This window comes from Scyliorhinus torazame, chromosome 19, assembly GCF_047496885.1.
Source record: "Scyliorhinus torazame isolate Kashiwa2021f chromosome 19, sScyTor2.1, whole genome shotgun sequence".
In the NCBI taxonomy this organism is placed as follows: Eukaryota; Metazoa; Chordata; class Chondrichthyes; order Carcharhiniformes; family Scyliorhinidae; genus Scyliorhinus; species Scyliorhinus torazame.
Genome location: NC_092725.1, coordinates 71,760,114 through 71,775,190, shown reverse-complemented (window position 1 = coordinate 71,775,190; position 15,077 = coordinate 71,760,114). Strand labels below are relative to the sequence as shown.

Here is a 15,077-nt window from a genome sequence, read left to right as displayed (position 1 = left end):
GTGTTGCAGCTATACAACATTCTGGTGCGGCCGCATTTGGAGTACTGCGTGCAATTCTGGTCGCCGCATTATAGGAAGGATGTGGAAGCATTGGGTGCAGAGGAGATTTTCCAGAATGTTGCCTGGTATGGAGGGAAGATCTTATGAGGAAAGGCTGAGGGACTTGAGGCTGTTTTCGTTAGAGAGAAGAAGGTTAAGAGGTGACTTAATTGAGGCATACAAGATGATCAGAGGATTGGATAGGGTGGACAGTGAGAGCGGTTTTCCTCGGATGGTGATGTCTAGCACGAAGGGACATAGCTTTAAATTGAGGGGAGATAGATATAGGACAGATGTCAGAGATAGGCTCTTTACTCAGAGAGTAGTAAGGGCGTGGAATGCCCTGCCTGCAACAGTAGTGGACTCACCAACACTAAGGGCATTCAAATGGTCATTGGATAGACATATGGATGACAAGGGAATAGTGTAGATGGGCTTTAGAGTGGTTTCACAGGTCGGCGCAACATCAAGGGCCGAAGGGCCTGTACTGCGCTGTAATGTTCTATTTTCTATGTTCAACACGGATTCCACCAGTAACCACTCTCCATGCAGATGTAGTTGCATCAATATCAAGCGTGTGCCTACAAGTATACAATCCATTTCTTATTCACTCCAGGGCCTGTCTTCCAATCCTACCGGTCTATATTTATAAATGAGTGCATTGTGTGGTACATAGTCAAAAGCTCTTTGAAAATCCAAGCATACTATGTTGACCAGGCTCACTCCGTGCAGAATCCTTGTAACCTCAAAGTTCAACCAAGTTGATGAGACATGACATTTTCCAGATTTATTTATTTCAATACAGAAGCACTTAATTTTTTTTAAACTAAATCTTGCATTATTGTTAATCCAGAAAACCTGATGAAATTGATGCAGACCATCATCAATAGGGTATAATCGCCAACTGTAATAGAATAGGTAAACGGTCAATAAAAACATAATTATGTCAGTCAGCAAATTGGCAGGGAATTTGCCATGCAGTACATTTTTAGTAATATATTGGATCTGTACAAGTGACATCAGGCTGGGTATACAACAGTCAAATTAAGGACACGGTCATGTTGCACTTGACTGCAAGTTACCAGAGAATTCAGCATGTAGTACACATTTTATTCAAGCACTTCACCTTTATAAGCTCTTTGAACTTAGCCTCTTCCTTGGAATATGGCTCAATCATTGTTCGTTCTTCATTCTCCTCTATAATTGAATCCAACAGAAAATAAGTGAGCAGGAGGTTAAAGAGGCAATACATTTCTTTTTATTAAAAATGGGATTTTTTTGGTATATTAACACCAAAGAGAGAAATTGCTCAGAAAAGAACTCAATGCAAAGGAAATCTAAATATTTGAGAACAGGTGATAACTTAAAAAGAAATGAAAATCTGTAACTATCTGTACTATATAGAATATGAAAATTTTAGTATCCTATTAGACATTCAAGAAAACAGTAGAAATATAAAAGGAATAGGAAAAATGAATTAGCATTCTTTAATACCTAGCATGGTGTCCTCAGGATGAATGTCTGTAGGCGTCGGAGACAATGGAGCATTGATGGCATTTTTGCCTTCTTCTTGTAAGTCACTCACTAGCAAGGAAGAAAGCAGAACGATAAGTGAAGAAAAATAAACGCCCCTCCAGCCCCAGGAAAAAATTCAAATCAGACTTGATAGTCCAAAAAAGCGTGGGCTAATGAATGATAAGCTTTCATTTTTAAAAAATGGATAGAACAAATCAAGTGCTGTGCAAGGGAACTCTTAAGTCACTAATACCACCTTTCTTTTTCTTTAGCTCACTTGTAATGTTGATCATAACATAAGACTTTACTCTGTAATATGATGTACGTTAAAGGATCACACACACAAGGATCTTCACAAACAACAACAAATGTGCACTACACCATCTTAGCTGGTTAAAGCCCCCAACAGTGATTAAAGATTTTCCTCTCAACCTTTTAAAAGCTTGCTATTATAGATGCTGAATTTTGAATACTACAATGCAGCTTTCTGATATTCCCATGGCAGGAGTTCTATGGCTAGGTCATCAAGAACTGAAGCTTACACAAATTCCAAATTTGTGCAAACTTGGTTCCTGGTGGAAAGGTAAATGAGAATTTGGTCACGTATTGTTACAAAATATAAACTAGTCTAGCTATACCATTCTGCAAACAAAGCCTGTTAAAAATAAACATTTGAGGGTTCTATTTTTATTCCAGTTGTAAACTATTAGGACAACAGATCAAAATATGATAATCAAATGGTAGCCCAACAATTATTTTCATCAAGCGAGCTCGAGGCTGGCCTAAAAAGGGTGATGGCTAGGGGGGGGGGGGGAAGAGAGAGAGAGAGAGAAAGAGAGAGAAAGAGAGAGAGAGAGAGAGAGAGAGAGAAAGAGAAAGAGGTTGGAAGCGCCCCCCCCCCCCCCCCCCCCCCCCCCCCGTCCAGGCTGATCACATGGAACGGGAGAGGACTGAATGGGCCGGTCAAGAGGGCTCACGTGTTCGCACATTTGAGGGAACTGAAGGCGGATGTGGCAATGCTACAAGAGACACACCTAAAGGTTATAGACCAGACAAGATTGAGGATGGGGTGGGTTAGCCAAGTTTTCCACTCAGGACTGGACTCAAAGACCAGGGGGGGTAGCGATCTTGATCAGCAAACGAGTGGCATTCGAGGCTGGGAGAATCGTGTCGACAAGGGGGGGTAAGTACATAATGGTGAGTGAGAAAGCTGGAGGGGGTGAGAGTGGTACTTGTGAACATATATGCTCCAAATTGGGACGACGTGTAATTTATGAGGCGGGTGTTAGGTAAGATCCCAGACTTAGAGTCACATAACCTGATCATGGGAGAGGACTTCAACACAGTCACTGATCCGGAATTGGATCGGTCAATATCCACGACAGGAGGAGGCCAGCTGCGGCAAAGGAATTGAAGGGTTTTATGTAACAGATGGGGGGTGTAGACTCATGGAGGTTTGCACGGCTGAGGACGAAGGAGTTTTCCTTTTTTTCTCATGTCCACGAGGTATACTCTCGCATCGACTTTTTTGTTCTGAGCAGGGCTCTAATACCGAAGGTGATGGATACTGAGTACTCGGCAATTGCAGTGTCGGACCATGCCCTGCATTGGGTGGATCTAAGGGTTAGTGTGGAGAGAGGGGCAACACCCGCTGTGGAGGCTGAATGTGGGGTTGCTAGCGGACGAGGCGGTTTGTGGGCGGGTTAACAAGTCCATCCAGAACTACCTGGAAACAAACGATACGGGGGAGGTCTCTGCAGCGACGGTCTGGGAAGCTTTGAAGGCAGTAGTCACAGAGGAATTAATCATGATACGGGCCCACAGAGAAAAGGTGGATCGGGCTGAGAGGGATAGATTAGTGGAGGAGATACTCCAGGTAGACAGGAGATACTCGGAGGCCCCGGACCCAGGGCTACTGAGGGAGCGGCGGAGGTTACAGGTGGAGTTTGGGCTGTTGACCACAGGGAAAGCAATGGAACAGTTGAGGAAGGCAAGGAGGGTGATCTATGAGTACGGGGAAAAGGCATGCAGGATGTTGGCGCACCAGCTCAGGAAAAGAGAGGCGGCCAGGGAGATAGGTGGAGTAAAGAGTAGAGACGGTAATACGGTCCTGGACCAGCGGGGTGAACGAGGTGGTTAAGGACTTTTATAGTAAATTATGAGTTGGAGCCCCTGGCTGGAGTGGAGGGGATGAGGCAATTTCTGGATCAGTTGAGGTTCCCGAGGGTGGAGGAGGACCTGGTGGAGGGGCTGGGGGCCCCAATTGAGATTGAGGAAATAATCAAGGGGCTGGAGGGCATGCAGTCGGGCAAGGCCCCGGGGCCTGACGGCTACCCGGTGGAATTCGATAAGAAGTTTTCAGAGATATTGAGCCCACTGCTGTTGAGGACATTTAACAAAGCTAGAGAGAAGGGAGAGCTCCCCCCAACAATGTCGCAGGCCTCGATTTCATTGATCCTAAAACAGGAGTGAAGAAAGTGTTGCTGGAGCGCAGTCGGGGGGAGGGTGGGTTGGCACTGCCGAACTTCTGCAATTACTACTGGGCGGCTAATATAGCCATGATTAGGAAGTGGGTAGTGGGGGAGGGGTCGGCATGGGAGTGGATGGAGGCGGCGTCATATAAAGACACCAGTCTGGGAGCATTGGTAATGGCACCTCTGCCGTTCCCACCAGCCCGATACTCCACAAGTCCGGTAGTAGTGGTGGCTCTGAGGATCTGGGGGCAATGGAGGAGATATAAGAGAGTGGAGGGAGCATCGATTTGGACCCCGATTTATAACAACCACAGGTTTGTACCAGGCAGGCTAGATGGCGGGCTCCGGAGGTGGCACGGGGCAGGAATCAGAAGGATGGGGAATCTATTTATAGATGGGAGCTTTCCCAGCTTGCAAGCTTTGGAGGATAAATTTAAATTGCCACCAGGGAATGGTTTTAGGTATTTGCAGGTGCGAGACTTCCTGAGAAAGCAGGTGCCGGCCTTTCCGCTGCTGCCGCCACGGGGGATACAGGATAGAGTAGTTTCCAGTACCTGGGTGGGGAAGGTATCGGATATTTACCAGGAGCTTTTGGAGGCGGAGGAAACTCCGGTGGAGGAGCTTAAGGGCAAGTGGAGAGATAAAGGCGGGTCTATGGGCAGATGCCCCAAGCAGGATTAATACCTCCTCATCGTGCCCCAGGCTTAGCCTGATACAATTTAAGGTAGTCCACCGGGCACACATGACAGTGGTTAGGATGAGTACGTTTTGGGGGGTAGAGGATAGGTGTGCGAGGTGCACGGGAAGCCCAGCAAATCATGTCCACATGTTTTGGGCATGCCCGAAGCTTAGAGGGTTTTGGTAGGGTTTTGCTAAGGCAATGTCCACGATGCTAAAACCACGGGTGGTGCTGGGTCCGGAGGTAGCGATCTTTGGAGTGTCGGAAGATCCGGGGGTTCAGGGGGCGAAAGAGGCCTACGTTCTGGCATTTGCCTCCCTGGTAGCCCAGAGACGGATCTTATTTATGTGGAGGGACTTGGAAGCCCCCGAGTGTAGAGACTGGGTTAGTGACATGGCTGGGTTTCTCAGTCTCGAGAAAATAAAGTTCACCTTAAGAGGGTCAATGTTAGGGTTCTCCCGGAGGTGGCAGCCGTTCGTCGACTTTCTCGGGAAAATAAAAATGTCAGCAGATGCAGTATTCCAAGGAGGGTGGGGTGAGGATTGTTGTTGTTTGGTTGAGGTGTGTGAAGGTTGGGCTTGGGGGGGGGGGATGTTAATTTTGCCATGTGGATGTTATTGTTTTTGTTAATAGAACATTTTTCAAATACCTCAATAAAAATATTTTTTTTAATACAATTATTTTCATCATGTGAATCAATGGTCATAACCTGGCCATAGTCCTTTCCAAACTGTTGCAGCAATATTCTGCACTCTTGCAGAGAATTGCATAGCAGACAGAAAAATTTTAAACCTTGAAATTAGCAGCAGTTTCCCAGGTTAATAATAGAACAGAATTTTCTGGAGCTGGTTAGATAAAACATTGGGCAGCTTTATAGTGTAAATGGTATGTTCAAAACAGAATCTCATATTTTACCAAGTGTTTAAGCACAAAACCCTTAGCTGCTGGTCATGAAAGAATTTGCAGTCCATTGACCTGATTCTCTTCATTAATGCAAAATATGTAGAAGCTTTAGGGGTGAGAAGAGATTATAAATAGCTACACCAGCTCACTAAATTAATGAGTGTAATAATATTCCAGCATTAGCATCACATCACACTATACTGGAGGGCTTGTATCAATTGTTGATTTCCAACCCCCCCCCCCCCCCGTCACTTGAGAAAACTGACCGACTGTGGCACCAAACCAATACCAGTCAGACTTCTGACATTTACTAAAGTAAACAAATTCATGTTCGGATAAATCTCTCTTATGTGAGCCTTCAATTAATCAATACTAGTTCATCATCTGATTCATGAATGGTTGCAAAGAAATCCTCAATTCCAGCTATTGGCAGCCAAATGTGTTACATCCAAGATGATTAAAATGAGAATGGTGTGACTAAAATTAACTAAAAGGTCTATTGGCAGATAGAGAATTGTGAATTGTTAGTTTATCAGACTTTTTAAATAAGGAAGTTACTTTGCAGCCATCATTGCATCTAATGACATGAATGCGGTCTCAAACTCAGCTATTGCTCTTGCCTGTACTGTTAGTGGCATAAACACACTTCAGAAAGCATTTATCTAGTATTAGCAACAGAATTCCCCTCCACTCATCATTTCGCACGCAGGCTCCAAGCAACAAATCAACCAAGAACAATCCTTCCTACCTTTTTTCCTGTTTTTTGTCCCACACAAGAGCCCTGCCATCTTTTTTTCTTAATTAACAGTTATATATCCGAGCTATGTAATGTGCAAGCCCAGCTGCGGGACGAAGAGCTGCAGCTGGGCCAAGCTTGAGCAGCTTAACCAGGCACCACATGTGTCATTTCTATCACTGTGACAGGGCTGAGCAGCAAGCTGGCAGCGAGACACACACGCAATGATCACTGGCATTATACACAAGGACACAATCAACATTCACTGACAAACACTTTTAATCTACCTGTTCATTTTGTTTTCATCACTGCCATGAATATTGAAGCAGAATATTTCTTTTTTTTTTTTAAATATATTTTATTAAAGTTTTCAAACAAAATTTTGTCCGTTTTTACAAATCAACATAAAAATAATACAATAACTGATAATTAACATTATTTAAATAATATAGTGAACTAACAAAGTGACAAAAAATAGTGCCCACCCCCCCCCGGGTTGCTGCTGCTAGCTATCTATTTTCCCCTAACGTTCCGCGAGATAGTCAAGGAACGGTTGCCACCGCCTGGAGAACCCCTGAGCCGATCCTCTCAGCGCAAATTTCATTCGTTCCAGCTTTATGAACCCTGCCATGTCGTTAATCCAGGCCTCCACGCCGGGGGGTTTCGCTTCCTTCCACACAAGTAGGATCCTTCACCGGGCTATCAGGGACGCAAAGGCCAGAATATCGTCTCCTGCACTCCCGGCTCTTCCGCTACCCCAAATATCGCTAACCCCCAGCCTGGCTTGACCAGGACCTTCACCACCTTTGAGATCACCTTTGCTACTCCCCTCCAGTACTCATCCAATGCCGGACACGACCAGAACATGTGTGTGTGGTTCGCCGGGCTTCCCGAGCACCTCCCGCACCTGTCCTCCACTCCAAAGAACCTGCTCATTCTTGCTCCCGTCATATAGAGGGTTATGGGCCAAGTGCGGGCAACTGGGACTAGCTTAATGGTAAAAAACTGGGCGGCATGGACTGGTTGGGCCGAAGGGCCTGTTTCCATGCTGTAAACTTCTATGATTCTATGATTCTATATGTGCTCTATGTAGAACCTTAAATTGAATCAAGCTAAGCCTGGCACACGAAGACGAGGAGTTTACCCTACTTAGGGCATCAGCCCACAGCCCCTCCTCAATCACCTCCCCCAGCTCTTCTTCCCATTTTCCCTTCAGCTCCTCTACCAGCGCCTCCCCCTCATCTCTCATCTCCTGATATATTTCGGACACTTTGCCCTCCCCGACCCATACCCCCGAAATCACTCTGCCCTGGATCCCCCGTGTCGGGAGCTGCGGAAATTCCCTCACCTGTTGCCTCGTAAACGCCCTCACTTGCATATATCTGAAGATATTCCCCGGTGGCAACTATTATTTTTCCTCCAGCGCTCCCAGGCTCGCAAACGTCCCGTCAATAAACAGGTCCCTCAGTCTCCTAATTCCTGCTCGTTGCCAACTCTGGAACCCCCCGTCCATCCTTCCTGGGACAAACCTATGGTTATTCCTGATCGGGGACCACACCGAGGCACCCGTCACCCCCCTGTGTCGCCTCCACTGCCCCCAGATCCTCAAGGTTGCCACCACCACTGGGTTTGTGGTATACCTTTTCGGGGAGAACGGCAGCGGCGCCGTCACCAGCGCCTTTCGGCTCGTTCCTTTACAGGACGCCATCTCCAGCCTCTTCCACGCCGCCCCCTCTCCCTCCCTCATCCACTTACAAACCATCGCCACATTGGCAGCCCAGTAGTAGTCGTTCAGACTCGGCAGCGCCAGTCCCCCTCTATCCCTACTGCGCTGCAGGAACCCCCTCTTTACCCTCGGGGTCTTCCCTGCCCACACAAAGCTCATAATGCTCCTATCTATTTTTTTGAAAAAGGCCTTTGTAATCAGAATGGGGAGACACTGAAACACGAAAAGAAACCTCGGGAGGACCATCATTTTTACCACCTGCACTCTGCCCGCCAATGAGAGCGGCAGCATATCCCACCTCTTGAAATCCTCCTCCAACTGCTCCACCAGTCGCGTCAGATTAAGTCTGTGTAGAGTTCCCCAGTTCCTAGCTACCTGGATCCCCAAGTATCGGAAGCTCCTTTCCACTCTCCTTAACGGCAGAGCGTCTATTCCTCTTCCCTGGTCCCCGAGGTGTATTACAAAAAGCTCGCTCTTCCCCATATTTAGCCTGTATCCCGAGAAATCTCCAAACTCCCTCAATATCTGCATAACCTCTGGCATCCCCTCTACAGGGTCCGCAACATATAGCAGTAAGTCATCAGCGTAGAGTGACCCTCGATGCTCCTCTCCCCCTCTAACCACCCCCCTCCATTTCTAAGAGTCCCTCAACACTATGGCCAGTGGTTCAATTGCCAATGCGAACAGTAATGGGGACAGGGGACACCCCTGTCTTGTTCCCCTGTGTAGCCGAAAATACTCCGATCTTTGCCGGTTTGTGACTACACTTGCCACTGGGGCCCCATATAGGAGTCTGACCCATCTGACAAACCCCTCCCCGAACCCAAACCTCCTCAGCACCTCCCACTCCACCCTATCGAATGCCTTCTCCGCATCCATCGCCGCCACTATTTGTGCCTCCCCCTCCGCTGGGGGCGTCATCATCACCCCCAGCAGCCGTCGAACTTTGACATTCAGTTGTCTCCCCTTTACAAACCCGGTCTGATCTTCATGCACCACCCGCGGGACGCAATCCTCTATCCTTGTCGCCAGCACTTTTGCCAGCAGTTTGTCGTCTACATTTAGGAGTGAGATAGGCCTATATGACCCGCATTGCAGCGGATCTTTATCCCGCTTCAGCATTAATGATATCATCGCCTCGGACATTGTCGGGGGTAGTATCCCCCCTTCCCTGGCCTCGTTAAAGGTTCTCGCCAACAGCGGGGCCAACAGGCTCACATATTTCCTGTAGAATTCCACCGGAAACCCGTCTGGTCCCGGGGCCTTCCCTGCATGCATGTTCCCCAGTCCCTTAGTCACCTCGTCCACCTCAATTGGCGCCCCCAGACCTGCCACCTCCTGCTCCTCCACCCTCGGGAACCTTAGTTGGTTTAGAAAATGTAGCATTCCCTCTTTTCCCTCCGGGGGTTGAGACTTATATAGCCTCTCATTAAAGGTCTTAAACACCTCATTTACCTTCCCTGCTCTCTGCTCCATAGTTCCCGTTTCATCCCTAACTCCCCCAATCTCACTCGCTGCTATCCTCTTACAAAGTTGGTGGGCCAGCAGCCGGCTCGCCTTTTCACCATACTCATATCTCATCCCCTGTGCCTTCCTCCACTGTGCCTCTGCCTTTCCTGAGGTCAGCAGGTCAAACTCCGTCTGAAGTCTTCGCCTTTCTCTATATAGTCCTTCGTCTGGGGCCTCCGCATATCTTTTATCCACCCTCAAAATCTCCCCCACTACTCTCTCCCTTTCTTTGCCCTCTTGTTTCTCCTTGTGGGCTCTAATGGAGATCAGCTCTCCCCTAACCACCACCTTCAGCGCTTCCCATACTACCCCCACCTGGACCTCACCATCGTCATTGACCTCCAGGTATCTCTCAATACACCCCCGCACCCTTCCATGGACCCCCTCATCCGCCAATAGTCCCACATCCAGTCGCCAGAGTGGGCGCTGCTCCCTCTCCTCTCCTAGTTCCAGATCCACCCAGTGCGGGGCATGGTCTGAAACGGCTATGGACGAGTACTCCGTTCCTGCCACCTTCGAGATCAGTGCACTACTCAAAACAAAGAAATCTATCCGGGAGTATACCTTGTGGACATGGGAGAAAAAAAAAGAACTTTTTGGCTGACGGCCTAGCAAACCTCCACGGATCCACTCCCCCCATTTGATCCATAAATCCCCTAAGCACCTTGGCTGCTGCCGGCCTTCTTCCGGTCCTGGATCTAGACCGGTCTAGCCCTGGATCCAGCACAGTATTAAAGTCTCTCCCCCCCCCCTCCCCCCCATTACCAGGCCAGGCTTTCCACCTCCAGGTCCAGCATCCGCTTCATAAATCCCGCGTCATCCCAGTTCGGGGCATATACATTTACCAGCACGACCGCCTCTCCCTGCAATCTACCACTCACCATCACATATCTGCCCCCGTTATCCACCACTATATTCTTAGCCTCGAACGCCACCAGTTTCCCCACCAGTATCGCCGACCCCTGTTTTCGCGTCCAACCCGGAGCGGAATACCTGTCCCACCCATCCTTTTCTTAACCTAACCTGATCCGCCACCTTCAGATGAGTCTCCTGGAGCATGACTACGTCCGCCTTCAGTCTTTTTAAGTGCGCGAACACCCGGGCCCTCTTAATTGGCCCATTTAGGCCTCTCACATTCCACGTGATCAGCCGGATTGGGGGGCCACTTGCTGCCCACCCCGCCGACTAGCTATCCCCTTTTCTGGGCCAGCCCCCCGTCCAGGTCCCGCGCACCCACATGTCCCCCAGGCGGCGCCTTCCCGTCCCGACCACCTCTTCTCTTGCCAGCTCCCCCTTGCACTCAGCAGCAGCAACCCAGTTAGTCCCCCCCGCCACTGCTAGATCCCCATCTAGAACATAGAACATAGAAAATACAGCACAGAACAGGCCCTTCGGCCCACAATGTTGTGCCGAACCTTTGTCCTAGATTAATCATAGATTATCATTGAATTTACAGTGCAGAAGGAGGCCATTCGGCCCTTTGAGTCTGCACCGGCTCTTGGAAAGAGCACCATACCCAAACTCAACACCTCCACCCAACACCAAGGGTAATTTGGACATTAAGGGCAATTTATCATTGGCCAATTCACCTAACTCGCACATCTTTGGACTGTGGGAGGAAACCGGAGCACCCGGAGGAAATCCACGCAGACACGGGGAGGACGTGCAGACTCCGCACAGACAATGACCCAAGCCGGAATCGAACCTGGGACCATGGAGCTGTGAAGCAATTGCGCTATCCACAATGCTACCGTGCTGCCCTTATGAACAAATAAATCTACACTATATAATTTTACCGTCATCCATGTACCTATCCAATAGCTGCTTGAAGGTCCCTAATGTTTCCGACTCAACTACTTCCACAGGCAGTGCATTCCATGCCCCCACTACTCTCTGGGTAAAGAACCTACCTCTGATATCCCTCCTATATCTTCCACCTTTCACCTTAAATTTATGTCCCCTTGTAATGGTGTGTTCCACCCGGGGAAAAAGTCTCTGACTGTCTACTCTATCTATGCCCCTGATCATCTTATAAACCTCTATCAAGTCGCCCCTCATCCTTCTCCGCTCTAATGAGAAAAGGCCTAGCACCCTCAACCTTTCCTCGTAAGACCTACTCTCCATTCCAGGCAACATCCTGGTAAATCCTCTTTGCACCTTTTCCAGAGCTTCCACATCCTTCCTAAAATGAGGCGACCAGAACTGTACACAGTACTCCAAATGTGGCCTTACCAAAGTTTTGTACAGCTGCATCATCACCTCACGGCTCTTAAATTCAATCCCTCTGTTAATGAACGCGAGCACACCATAGGCCTTCTTCACAGCTCTATCCACTTGAGTGGCAACTTTCAAAGATGTATGAACATAGACCCCAAGATCTCTCTGCTCCTCCACATTGCCAAGAACTCTACCGTTAACCCTATATTCCGCATTCATATTTGTCCTTCCAAAATGGACAACCTCACACTTTTCAGGGTTAAACTCCATCTGCCACTTCTCAGCCCAGCTCTGCATCCTATCTATGTCTCTTTGCAGCTGACAACAGCCCTCCTTACTATCCACAACTCCACCAATCTTCGTATCGTCTGCAAATTTACTGACCCACCCTTCAACTCCCTCATCCAAGTCATTAATGAAAATCACAAACAGCAGAGGACCCAGAACTGATCCCTGCGGTACGCCACTGGTAACTGGGATCCAAGCTGAATATTTGCCATCCACCACCACTCTCTGACTTCTACCGGTTAGCCAGTTTGTTATCCAACTGGCCAAATTTCCCACTATCCCATGCCTCCTTACTTTCTGCATAAGCCTACCATGGGGAACTTTATCAAATGCCTTACTAAAATCCATGTACACTACATCCACTGCTTTACCTTCATCCACATGCTTGGTCACCTTCTCAAAGAATTCAATAAGATTTGTAAGGCAAGACCTACTCCTCACAAATCCGTGCTGACTATCCCTAATCAAGCAGTGTCTTTCCAGATGCTCAGAAATCCTATCCTTCAGTACCCTTTCCATTACTTTGCCTACCACCGAAGAAAGACTAACTGGCCTGTAATTCCCAGGGTTATCCCTAGTTCCTTTTTTGAACAGGGGCACGACATTCGCCACTCTCCAATCCCCTGGTACCACCCCTGTTGACAGTGAGGATGAAAAGATCATTGCCAACGGCTCTGCAATTTCATCTCTTGCTTCCCATAGAATCCTTGGATATATCCCGTCAGGCCCGGGGGACTTGTCTATCCTCAAGTTTTTCAAAATGCCCAACACATCTTCCTTCCTGACAAGTATTTCCTCGAGCTTACCAATCTGTTTCACACTGTCCTCTCCAACAATATCGCCCCTCTCATTTGTAAATACAGAAGAAAAATACTCATTCAAGACCTCTCCTATCTCTTCAGACTCAATACACAATCTCCCGCTACTGTCCTTGATCGGACCTACCCTCGCTCTAGTCATTCTCATATTTCTCACATATGTGTAAAAGGCCTTGGGGTTTTCCTTGATCCTACCCGCCAAAGATTGTTCATGCCCTCTCTTAGCTCTCCTAATCCCTTTCTTCAGTTCCCTCCTGGCTATCTTGTATCCCTCCAATGCCCTGTCTGAACCTTGTTTCCTCAGCCTTACATAAGTCACCTTTTTCCTTTTAACAAGACATTCAACCTCTCTTGTCAACCATGGTTCCCTCACTCGACCATCTCTTCCCTGCCTGACAGGGACATACATATCAAGGACACGTAGCACCTGTTCCTTGAACAAGTTCCACATTTCACTTGTGTCCTTCCCTGCCAGCCTATGTTCCCAACTTATGCACTTCAATTCTTGTCTGACAACATCGTATTTACCCTTCCCCCAATTGTAAACCTTGCCCTGTTGCGCGTACCTATCCCTCTCCATTACTAAAGTGAAAGTCACAGAATTGTGGTCACTATCTCCAAAATGCTCCCCCACTAACAAATCTATCACTTGCCCTGGTTCATTACCCAGTACTAAATCCAATATTGCCCCTCCTCTGGTCGGACAATCTACATACTGTGTTAGAAAAGCTTCCTGGACACACTGCACAAACACCACCCCATCCAAACTATTTGATCTAAAGAGTTTCCACTCAATATTTGGGAAGTTAAAGTCGCCCATGACTATTATTACCCTATGACTTCTGCACCTTTCCAAAATCTGTTTCCCAATCTGTTCCTCCACATCTCTGTTACTATTGGGGGGCCTATAGAAAACTCCTAACAAGGTGACTGCTCCTTTCCTATTTCTGACTTCAACCCATACTACCTCAATAGGGTGATACTCCTCGAACTGCCTTTCTGCAGCTGTTATACTATCTCTAATTAATAATGCCACCCCCCCCACCTCTTTTACCACCCTCCCTAATCTTATTGAAACATCTATAACCAGGGACCTCCAACAACCATTTCTGCCCCTCTTCTATCCAAGTTTCCGTGATGGCCACCACATCGTAGTCCCAAGTACCGATCCATGCCTTAAGTTCACCCACCTTATTCCTGATGCTTCTTGCGTTGAAGTATACACACTTCAACCCATCTCCGTGCCTGCAAATACTCTCCTTTGTCAGTGTTCCCTTCCCCACTGCCTCATTACATGCTTTGGCGTCCTGAATATCGGCTACCTTAGTTGCTGGACTACAAATCCGGTTCCCATTCCCCTGCCAAATTAGTTTAAACCCTCCCGAAGAGTACTAGCAAACCTCCCTCCCAGGATATTGGTGCCCCTCTGGTTCAGATGCAACCAGTCCTGCTTGTACAGGTCCCACCTTCCCCAGAATGCGCTCCAATTATCCAAATACCTGAAGCCCTCCCTCCTACACCATTCCTGCAGCCACGTGTTCAACTGCACTCTCTCCCTATTCCTAGCCTCGCTATCACGTGGCACCGGCAACAAACCAGAGATGACAACTCTGTCTGTCCTGGCTTTCAACTTCCAGCCTAACTCCCTAAACTTGTTTATTACCTCCACACCCCTTTTCCTACCTATGTCGTTGGTACCAATGTGCACCACGACTTCTGGCTGCTCACCCTCCCCCTTAAGGATCCTGAAGACACGATCCGAGACATCCCTGGCCCTGGCACCCGGGAGGCAACACACCTTCCGGGAGTCTCGCTCGCGACCACAGAATCTCCTATCTATTCCCCTAACCATTGAATCTCCTACAACTATTGCTTTTCTATTCTCTCCCCTTCCCTTCTGAGCCCCAGAGCCAGAGACCTGACCGCTAGGGCCTTACCCCGGTAGGTCATCCCCCCCAACAGCATCCAAAACGGTATACTTGTTTTGAAGGGGAACGGCCACGAGGGATCCCTGCACTGTCTGCCTGTTTTTTTTTTCCCCCTGACTGTAACCCAGCTATTCTTGTCCTGTACCTTGGGTGTGGTTACCTCCCTGTAACTCTTCTCAATCACCCCCTCTGCCTCCCGGATCATCCGAAGTTCATCCAGCTTCAGCTCCAGTTCCCTAACACGG

At 48.2% G+C, this 15,077-nt stretch overlaps 1 protein-coding gene across 1 annotated transcript in view; it reads right to left on the bottom strand.

Annotated features, from left to right (window-relative positions):
• Positions 1-15,077, bottom strand: part of LOC140396211 (beta-parvin-like) — a 112,434-nt gene that overhangs the window by 45,470 nt on the left and 51,887 nt on the right. The window contains exons 2-3 of the mRNA XM_072484525.1: positions 1,534-1,623; positions 1,166-1,236 (exon numbers count right to left, since the gene is read on the bottom strand). Coding sequence (XP_072340626.1) covers positions 1,166-1,236; positions 1,534-1,623 — 161 coding nt within the window. The remainder of the gene's footprint in view (positions 1-1,165; positions 1,237-1,533; positions 1,624-15,077) is intronic.